Source organism: Haliotis rufescens, unplaced genomic scaffold (genome assembly GCF_023055435.1).
Source record: "Haliotis rufescens isolate VD_foot unplaced genomic scaffold, xgHalRufe1.0.p SCAF_6, whole genome shotgun sequence".
Classification (NCBI taxonomy): domain Eukaryota; kingdom Metazoa; phylum Mollusca; class Gastropoda; order Lepetellida; family Haliotidae; genus Haliotis; species Haliotis rufescens.
This window is the reverse complement of record NW_025964334.1, coordinates 19541855-19553112: the sequence shown is the minus strand read 5'-3', so window position 1 is coordinate 19553112 and position 11258 is coordinate 19541855. Positions and strand designations below refer to the sequence as shown.

The following is an 11258-nucleotide window of genomic DNA, read 5'->3' as shown; positions in this document are numbered from 1 at the left end:
CACCCACACCCACACCCACACCCCACACCCCACACCACACCCACACCCACACCACACCCCACACCCACACCCCACACCCACACAAAAACAAAACAAAAAACATCGTCACACAGGCACACACACACACACCATGCTTGTCACACATCATCACACGCACACGCACGAACCATAGCCATGCTCGTTGATCTACGGCCTTGTTCATTTCGGGATTTCCTCCCACTGAAATACAGTCACTGTGATATCATGGACAGACATGTGCACCCATGGAATAATGTGGAAATACATACAACTACAACACTAGCATCTGCCTTATCCCCGACGTCCCGTGAGGACTCCGGGTAAACAATATTGGCCACCAGCACTCTTTCCTTGTCGTAAGACACGGGACGAAAATCCGGATTTTACATCTATTAAACAAACGCAAATACAATAGGAAATGCATGCACTGACCGGATTTGCGTAGTTCACGATATGAACTTACTTTGGGTGTATATTTAATATGAATCTACACCTGACACCAATACATGACCATCATGCACTGTCGTATGCACAAGCACGTTAGTCATGAATGCTGTGTCCGACTTGCAGAAAATTCCAAGCATGGCTTTCGAAGATGATACCCCGGTAAATACTTGCTTGTAACACATTTCTAACGCATTTCTGATGATTGTCATAGGTTCGAAAATGTCTGACTACTTTCTAAATTTACAAGGCTTTGAGGCGACTAAATGGACGGGGTGGTAAGTCTCGGTGACATGCATGTCATCGTATCCCTAGTTCGTGGATCCATGCTCCTGGTCCAGACTCGATTACTTAGAGACCGATGTCATATAGCTGGAATATTGTTGAGTGTGATGTTAAACAACTGGAACACACTATTAAACATGTGGTACCCAATGCAAATGTTAACATAAACCAAACTCTAGGTGACTTAAGGCTGAGTGAGTGAGTTGGGTTTAACGCCGCTTTTAACAGTATTCCAGTTTTATCGCGCCGTGTCAGCTTAAAAGGAGAAAAGCCCGAAGTGATGCAGGTCTTAGACTTCGGTGAAACCCGAGAGCACGGGTATGGTGCTGACAAACCTGGAAACATAATCGGAGCGAACCGGGATTCGAACCCACAATCATAGGTTTCTTGCGTGCCCAAGGGACGCAACTCTGCACAGCGAATCGCGGCGCCTTAGACGACTGGGCCACCCGTGCCCCCTCTATACTCCAGAAGCAACGCTGAGATTATCTTATACATGTGGCGGAGTCAGCAGTATTTCAGCTGTAGTGCTGCGGCTTGTACACATTTGAGCCTGGGTCAGGCAAACCAGTGGCTGATAGGATGAGAACTGATCCACACGAGCGGCACACAACCGCCCGGTAACATATCAAAACCACCCGATCCACAATAGTCAGACAGGCATGGATAATTGTCACATGACCTGACTAGTAATTCCATTAGAGTCTTGAATCATGCAGATGTCGTTTGTGTTAGTGATGCCACAGACGGAGCCGATAATGATGAACCGTGAACTTGTCATATGTACTTCCGTTTCGCATAATCCTGTTTTATCCATTTTTTTCAGCGGAGTTTTGGGATGTTTCGTGATTCCATTGTATTAGACAAGACCAAAGATTTCATCCATACTTGGCCCAAGTGCATATGCATACCACTTATGTCAGCATGTACGCGTAGATCAAATCAAAATAAAATGACATCTTTACTGACTGAAAATCCTGGAGCGAAATATAAATGCTTCAGAGCTGCTCAAGCAGCAACTGCCCCTATTTATATTATTTTCTTTTTTTGTAAATAGGGATTGAACTTTTAATGTAACGTCTTAAGTAAATACAATTTGCATTAAGATAGCGGCATCAGTGTCTAACTCTCAGCCTTAAAGGGGGCGCAGGTGGCCCAGTCGTCTAAGGCGCCGCGATTCGCCGTGCAGAGTTGCGTCCCTTGGGCACGCCAGAAACCTTTGATTAGAGTTCGAATACCGGTTCGCCCCGATTATGTTTCTAGGTTTGTCAGCACCATACCCGTGCTCGTGGGTTTCAGCGAAATGGTAAAAGTCAGAGATCTGCATCACTTCGGGCTTTCCGCCCACATTAAGCTGACACGCCGTGATATAACTGGAATACTGTTAAAAGCGGCGTTAAACCCAACTCACTCACTCACTCACTCTGGACTATATACTTCTAAAGTTACATGAAAGACGAGGTATGATAAGGAACCAGTATACTGACTCCGAGCCGACCAGTCCTTGTTTTAACCCCTTAATGCCAAGCGCCAGACAGGGTAACAACAAGTTCCATCTTTTGACGTTTTTGATGTGACGCGTGCGGACGCCCTACCACTAGACCACGGAGGCGGTCAGTATGCATATGTACGGAAGGCGTTTTCTACTAAAGTGAAAAAATATAATTGCGATTTCGAACTGTTCTCGTGTACGTAATAAACGTAACCATGGTAAAATTCAAGCCTAGGTTCGTGACAACAATAGCTCTGCGATCGCCTTGTAAAACGGGGACCTCGTCGTTGGGTTATGTAGAATACTGCAGAGTATCTTGACAGAAAGTGTGAGTGAGTGTAGTTTTACGCCGCTTTTAACAATATTCCAGCAAGGCGGGGGGCACCAGAAATAGTTTTTTTCACACATTGGGAATCGAACCCCGGGCCTTCAGCGTTACAGTCTGTTTCGAATTTGTCGTTTTTCTTATTAATATTGGTATTTAATAGTATTTGCCATTTTTTACACATATTAACTTAATAAAGCCCAATATTCATTTTCGCTTTATATCCGTGACTACTTCAGCTATCTATGTGAAATCGATCGTATCTTAACGTAAGCAATAAAACGGCCCGGACCATGTATAAACAGTGTCGCAATGCCGAGCCAACAACTGTTGCTAGGGAGGTGAGTGGCGCTTTGTCTGAAAGAGAATCTATGGAGAAATACTGCAGGTGAATGACTTTAAATAAACACTGGGACAAACCTCCGAGATTCTATCACAGCTGACAGACAGGTACCACTTTCCTGTCAAATCTACCTGGATGCTTACCCATGTTGTGTAGACTGGTTTATTCACACGCTACCTCCGCTGCCTGTCTCACGACTGACGCATCAGTTGCACAGAACCAGGTATGTAGCTATAGCATTGATCTCCAATTGATCTGAAGTGTTTTGGACAGACTGGGATCAGGCCTGCCAGGGCTACAAATACACACGAGTACACTCCCTCTGTAATTCTATTGTACAAATAGCGCTTAACGCCTCAGTCTTCATTCATATATTTCTCACGATACACGGGGGCACGGGAGGCCCAGTCGTCTACTACTCGTGACCCAAACATCCAATGGATCAGAGTCTTCAGCTGTGCTCTAAATATCTGGGGAGCACGGGTGGCCCAGTCGTCTAAGACGCCGCGATTCGCTGTGCACATTTGCGTCCCTCGGGCACGCCTGAAACCTATGATTGTGGGTTCGAATCCCGGTTCAACCCGAGTATGTTTCTAGGTTTGTCAGCACCATACGCGTGCTCGTGGGTTACACCGAAGTGGTAAACGTCTGAGACCTGCATCACTTCAGGCTTTCCTCCCACATTAAACTGACACGCCATGATATAACTGGAATAAAAATGTTAAAAGCGGCGTTATACCAAACTCACTCACTCTCACGATACATAAGGCCAGGGAACATATACTGACGGACGGTCCTCGGGATAGTTGGAGTCCGATCACTGCCGCGAGAGACCAAGTGGCACCTTCGCGCAAGATTCTGCGAGATTCGAAGACTTACATGCGAGGTTTTTGTGAATTGTACGGAAGCCTTTTAGGGCCATTTGTTTTTTTTGTTTTTTTCTTGAAATTTCAAAATACTAAGTACTGAGTTGAAATTTCAACTTATGATCTTGAATATTTCAAGATCATTATCAACCTAGATGTATCTTGAAATTTCAACTTTTAAATTTCAAGTTAGTACCTTAAAATGTCAATTTATGTATCTTGAAATTTCAAGTTAGTATCTTGAAATTTCAAGATCATTATCTTGGAATTTTAAGATAATGATCTTAGTATCTTGGAATTTGAAGTAAGGATCTTGAAATTTCAAGAAAGAATTTTTTTTAAAATGACCCTAAAAGGCTTCCGTAGAATTGGCTAGTCAGCTGTATATGGTCTTTGATAAGCCACTACAAACATTGATACTTTGTGTGTGTCAGATAAAGCGCTAGGAGACGAACACTGCAGCCTAACTGGTTCATTTGGGGCTTTGTAAGGATTGCCATTATCATGATTTCTTTACTTTTCTACATCAGTTGAAAGACGAGAAAATATGACTGGGAACATGGTCTCTATGTCTATAGTAACAGTACCAACAATAGTATTAGACATAATTATAATCATAGTAGAAGTAGCATAGGACAATAGTTGACATATCAACATGGCAGTGACAGAGAAATTATAAGATGTAACAATAATTACAGGGGAGTAGTTATCATATTGATAAAAGTTAAGATATAACTAGCAGTAACAACATTAGTTATAGAAGCAGTAATGCAACTAGATAGTTACGATAATAATTGTAGCAGTAGTGAAAACAATAACATAATTATGACAGCAGCATAAGTCGAGGAGTAATAACAGCAGCAGCAGAAACAGTAGTAGTAGTAGTAGTAGTAGTAGTAGTAGTAGTAGAAGACGAAGTATTGTGTCAGTCTATCTAAAGTATAGATAAAACAATGTTAACTTTACAGATAACATCGTGAGCAAGCATGGCGTCAGGCATGTCCTACGGGGATCCCGCCAACCCATCTCAACTCACCTACGGGGCTCCGCAAAATTACGGGGCTCCCCCGAACCCATCTCCAGCTGGGGGTTACAACCCTGTTCAGTATCAGCAGCCAGGTAAGGAATTAACCCCTCTGTATCCACGGTGACAGGGGGATATATTATGAGTCGCAGCATCCTCCAAAGGAAAACCCGTCTCCAAATTAATTTGCAATAATATATTTATTTAATGCCCTTTTATGATGCCCTACACTGACTAATGCCCTACACTAACCGATGCCCTACACTGACCACTGACTAATGCCCTACACTGACCGATGCCCTACACTGACCACTGACTGATGCCCTACACTGACCGATGCCCTACACTGACCACTGACTAATGCCCTACACTGACCGATGCCCTACACTGACCGATGCCCTACACTGACCACTGACTAATGCCCTACACTGACTAATGCCCTACACTGACCGATGCCCTACACTGACCACTGACTGATGCCCTACACTGACCGATGCCCTACACTGACCACTGACTAATGCCCTACACTGACCGATGCCCTACACTGACCACTGACTAATGCCCTACACTGACCGATGCCCTACACTGACCACTGACTGATGCCCTACACTGACCGATGCCCTACACTGACCACTGACTGATGCCCTACACTGACCGATGCCCTACACTGACCACTGACTGATGCCCTACACTGACCGATGCCCTACACTGACCACTGACTGATGCCCTACACTGACCGATGCCCTACACTGACCACTGACTGATGCCCTACACTGACCGATGCCCTACACTGACCACTGACTGATGCCCTACACAGACCACTGACTGATGCCCTACACTAATAATGAAGACTGATGCCCTTCACTGTCCACTGTTCTCCAGGAATGGTAGTGACAGCTCAGCCCTCTCCGATGTTGTGCCTCATGCGAATGGGTGAGAGTCCGGTGCAGATGCAGTGTTACTTCTGTCACACCAACATCAGGACGTCGACACGATACAAGTTTGGCATGTGTACCTGCATGAGTATGATTCTCATCTTCATGCTTGGGTAAGGCTGTTTTTATCAACACTGAGCTCCACGGAGATATTGACCTTCAAAACATATCTACAGCAACAGTCTATAACCTCTGTATCCTACGGGACATGGAGTCTGTTTTTCAATATTTTGATGTTTTCACTTACTTTTATCGTAACCTTTTGCAAATTAACACAATGTGTCATACGAATATGTGATAAATCATGTATAAAAACAACTGAAAACATGGAAAATGTACTTTCAAGTAGCTATTGAGTCGCTGAAATGCGAAGCAAAAATGTCAAAAACTAAAATGGAAATGTCAAAAACCAAGATGAAAAGGTCAAAAACTAAAATGAAAATGTCAAAAACAAAAACGAAAATGTCAAAAATAAAAACTAAAATGAACCACAGAAAACTATTTCCACCGCGGTGGGAATATTATCACCGCGGTGGAAATAGTTTTCTGTGGTTTGATTTCAGTTTTTGACATTTTCGCTTTTATTTTTGACATTTTCATTTTAGTTTTTGACATTTTCGTTTCACTTTTCAGCGACGCAATATCTTCTTTACACATGATTTATCACATATTTGTAAGACAAATCGTGTTAATTTGCAAAAGGTTACGATAAATGTAAGTGAAATATCAAAACATGGAAAAACAGATTCCATGTCCCTTATGGGCCACCGTAGTATCCGGCTTAGAATTCTTACCCAACGTATGCTGGTCGTAAGAGGTGAATCGGGTAGTCAGACTCGACCTAATCGCGTGGGATGGTGACGGTGATGGCGTGGGGTGTTGTCCATAATTTTAGTCACTATCAGCCATAATTTTAGTCACCATCAGTCCCGACTCAAGTTTTTACGGAGCCGTCACAATACAGCAACGAATAACCAACCAAACTTCTTGACCTTTATGGGGGGACGATGAAGAGATCAAAATAAGCATCGAAATGTGAATATAGGATACAGAAGTTGACTTTCATGCTTCTTAGGTCTCGTTATTATTGTCCTCCTCGACGGCCTCCGTGGTCCAGTGGTAGAGAGTCTGCTCGGAGAGCGGAAGGTCCGTGGTTCGATCCCCGGCCGCGTCATATTTAAAGTCGTTAAAAGATTGTGCCAGCCTGCCTGGTGCTCGGCATTTAAGGGCTAAAACCTGTACTGATGCTGATTGGCTCGGAGTCAGTACCCTGTGTGTGAATAGGGTATGTTCAACTGTGGCCTAGTATCTCAGTGGGCTAGCTCTATAAAACCTGCATAAGTCTGGACTAGTACAAGCAGCGTCAAGTGTCTGTAACTTTAATATTTGATTTGATCAATGGGGAACAATGGTTCCTCATCATACCTCGTCCTTCATGTAACTTTTATTAGAAGTACATAGTGCAGAAACAACACTGAAATTCTCTTACACTTGTGGCGGAAACAGTAAAAATTCAGCTTTATCGCTTCGGCTTGTACATATTCGAATCTAGTTCAGGCAAACGAGTGGTTGATATCATGGGCACACAATCGGCACACAATCGCCCGGTCACATATTAAAACCTCCCGATCCACAACAGTCGGCTCTTATGACAAGCATGGGATAACTGTGATATGACCTGACCAGTTAACCCAATAGAGTCTTTAAACATGTCGATGTCGTTTGTGCTATGATGCCACAGACGGAGCCGATGATGATGAATCGTGAACTTGTAATGCGTACTTCCGTTTTGCATAATCCCCTTTTGTCGATTTTTCAGCGGAGTTTTGGGATGTTTCCTGATCCCATTGTGCTTAGACAAGACCAAAGACGTCATCCATACTTGTCCCAACTGCCAGAACCAAATTGGATGCCATCGGAAATAATCAGTCAGCGAAGTGGCTCCACCCGAGAGAATAGGGGCGTAGCTCTACCCGAGATATGGGCGTAGCTCTAACCCGAGATAGGAGCATAGATCTACCTGAGATATGGGCGTAGCTCTAACCCGAGACAGGGGCATAGCTCTACCCGAGATAGGGGCGTAGCTCTAACCCGAGATAGGAGCATAGATCTACCTGAGATAGGGGCGTAGCTCTACCCGAGATAGGGGCGTAGCTCTACCCCGAGATAGGGGCGTAGCTCTACCCCGAGATATGGCCGTTGCTCTACCCAGAGTTTGGGGCATAGTTTTACCCGAGATAGTGGCCTAGCGCTACCCCAAGATAAGGGCGTAACTCTACCCGAGATAGGGCGTAATTCTACCCCGAAATAACGGCGTAGCTCTAAAAAGAATTTGGGGCGTAATTCTACCCCGAAATAGCAGGTTACCTCTGCCACGAAAAAGTGGAAATAGATCCATGTGAACACTGTGAACTACATAGACAGGTATGTCATGTGAACTATAGTCAGATAATATGGACTAGATCAAATTTTAAACGATGCTCTTAAAGGATAAGTCACTCTCCTACCCAGAGTTCCATGCGGCCGGCAGCCAGCTAGCATAGTACCTCTGCCACAGGCCAGCGCCATGTGACGATTCGTCACATCTTTCACAGTCCATTCAAGATATTGCATATGCTTTTCATCCGTTTCATGTTTGACAAGTCTACACATTTTCATAAACAAATGTCAAAGAATGGTTAACTTTCATTGAGAAAGTATGCAAATACGTAAAAATCTACTTGTTTTTGCGTAGTTATCCTATGTTTACATTGGTTGTACGGCTCCACGTGCTGTCATCGAAGCCCAACGGAGAGCTAGCGACACGGTCACTTTGATGTATAAATATATATTGTCATGCAACTCACTGTCGCAGTTGTAGTAGCATATCTATATAGTTATGCAAAACAATATGTAAAGCGCCCCCAAATACTTGCAATAGTCCGTTCTATACTGATTTCTGAAAAAGCGCGTTTGTTTACAAACAAGAGAAAAGTCCGGTCACGTGATATGCAAATTAGCCTGTGGCAGTGGTGTTATATGCTGAGTCACCACTGCGACGGAGTGTGAGGATAAGTGTTACCTTTAATATCATTCATAGTCATTTTATCATCCAAAACTGCCTCCCACAGGAGATATCGCTTGGGAGAGATGAAGCGATATCTACACTGTAGATATCGCTGCAATGAAATTACATCATATAGAATACTAAACGAGCTCCCGTGTAATACCAATTTTATGAAACGAGTGAATAGTTCTGGTATCTGACGAGCGAAAGCGAGTCAGATACCACAACTATTCACGAGTTTCATAAAATTGGTTTTACACGAGAGCGAGTTTAGTATTTTATTTATTACTTGTCATTTATAATGTTTTTAGAATTATACTGTTGAGTGTAAATAGGCTGACACCTACACGATCCATGGCATAATCCAATTGAGTTTAACAGAATAATACTTCAAACACGTCAAAAGTTGAAACGTATGAATTTAAAATCATACAATGGTCCACCTTTAGAATTCAGGCGTTCGTCCCGCAAAATTATCGTAGTGCTAAGGCTATCACAACTCACATAATTGAACTTAGACTAAAGACTCTCGTTGCGCTAGAGTACGATCGCCTTGTGGAACGGGGCCTTGCAGCTCAAAGTTTACAATGACGTCACAATACCCGATGACGTAATTTGTTGAATTTTGTTGCAAGATCCATCGGCGAAACAATGCCATGTGACGTCAGCCTAGCAACAAGGTTGCTGGGGTCATCGAGTGTGCATAAGCTCCTCCCAGTGATCTATCATCTCCACACACAATGTCGTTGAATACGCCAAGGGATGTTGAGAGCTTTCAATATTTGTTCGTGAAACGTGTTCCGAGAGTACATAAGCACGCGTTTTGGTATTACACAATGTGTAATAAAGCTGTATGTTTATTAAACGGGTGATCTCTTCACGGGCAAGTAATAACAATGCTTTGCAGATCATTGTGACGTCATTGGTAACCATGACGTCACAATCAAATGACATCCCTAATGGCTCTGCTACTGAAGCTGTTTACAGTACTTTTTACAATGAAGACACTGCTAATTACTGTCTACACATTGAAAAAGTTGAAAGAATGATGTTGGATGATAAATAAATCGAGAAAAGTGGCAAAAATCCTCTGCAAGCCTCGGAATTTTTCAACTTTTATCAACTCGTGTTGATATATTTGATATCAAAAGAGACTCGGATGAGATTCTCTATTTATCAAAATAATTTCAGCTATGAAATGTAGGCTGGCAATGGGGTACGTACAAAATTAAAATCTCTGACACATCAGATTGTTTTGAAGTGTGTAAAGTATTCTCGCTAACCCTCTGTCAGTCAAGAGCAAGGTGACCCAATGGTTGTCAGACGAGGCGTGTAAAGATCCGCTGATCACTGCATCTGCTATGATCTTTGCCTGCTGAACCACACGACCATCACTTGGATATCAACGGCATTCGTCACTTTGGGATTTCCTTCCAAAACGGTTCAAATACACAAACAGTGTTCAAAGGATGTTAAGTCCGCTAACTATATGTATGTTATCATTACAGCGTCGTATAGCCCAGTCTGGGGATAATAAACTTGTTCTGTTTTGATTTGTTTGTTTGCTGTTTAACTCCACACTCCGCATTATTCCAGCTATATGACAGCGAACTGTAGATAATCGAATCTGGACCAGACATTTCAGTGACTGACATCATTAGCATCGATCCACGCAATTGGGATACGATGACATGCATCAACCAATCCAGCGAGCCTGATCATCCGATCCCGTTAGTCGCCTTTTACAGCAAACTTGAGTTGCTGAAGACATTTTCTTTCTGTTTTGAAGATATTGCTTATCATTTGGAAATGTATAAATAATTTATGGATATGTCTGTGTTTTTGTTGTCCTAGAAAGGAACCATTTGACAAGGGTTCGAATGAATAGTCAAACTATCGATGCATTGTAATTTTTCTATAGTCCAAGGCAAGATATCGATAACATGTATCAGTTGTTAGAGTTAACATCGATACGGGGCTACAGTGTTGATAGTGAGGTGAAATTGGGTTTAACGCCGCGTCCAAGGTTATTGCACTTATATAGCGACGTGTGTGTGTATGCATGTACTTGTCCGGACTGACGCCGATTTATGGAGCTAGCCCACTCCGAGCCGACCAGTCCTTGTTTCAGCCCCTTAATGCCGACCGCCAGACAGGGTAACAACATGTACCATCTTTTAACGTCTTTCGGTATGACGCGGCCGGATATCGAACCCCGGACCTTCCGCTCTCCGGGCGGACGCTTTACCACTAGACCACAGAGGCGGTCTTATAACGATGTGTATATGAATGCACGTGTGTGTGTGGCTGCTGGGAGGGACTGATTTCAGTTTTATGGTGCTGAGATACCAGTTTTGATACAGTTTCACACGGATACCCCTCTCCATCATAGGGATACTCAAACTCAACATACTGACTCCCAGCCCAGTCCTTGTTTTATCTGCTTACCCAGGCAGGGTAACAACAAGTACCATCTTTTT

The 11258-nt window shown here is 43.3% G+C and overlaps 1 protein-coding gene across 1 annotated transcript; it reads left to right on the top strand.

The window, feature by feature from the left end:
• The first annotated feature begins 4744 nt into the window (after window positions 1-4744).
• On the top strand, window positions 4745-8234 carry LOC124113700 (lipopolysaccharide-induced tumor necrosis factor-alpha factor homolog). Its single transcript, XM_046474185.2, has 3 exons — window positions 4745-4892; window positions 5680-5845; window positions 7552-8234. Exons 1-3 carry the CDS (start codon window positions 4760-4762, stop codon window positions 7655-7657), a joined length of 405 nt encoding a protein of 134 aa, XP_046330141.2. The 5' UTR covers window positions 4745-4759; the 3' UTR covers window positions 7658-8234.
• The last annotated feature ends 3024 nt before the right edge of the window (window positions 8235-11258 follow it).

Excerpts from the sequence above, each read along its gene's own strand:
- LOC124113700 (XM_046474185.2), top strand. The coding sequence starts at position 4,760 with ATGGCGTCAGGCATGTCCTACGGGGATCCCGCCAACCCATCTCAACTC. Across the intron at positions 4,893-5,679 it reads TGTTCAGTATCAGCAGCCAG|GAATGGTAGTGACAGCTCAG; the intron begins GTAAGGAATTAA and ends ACTGTTCTCCAG. Across the intron at positions 5,846-7,551 it reads ATTCTCATCTTCATGCTTGG|CGGAGTTTTGGGATGTTTCC; the intron begins GTAAGGCTGTTT and ends TCGATTTTTCAG.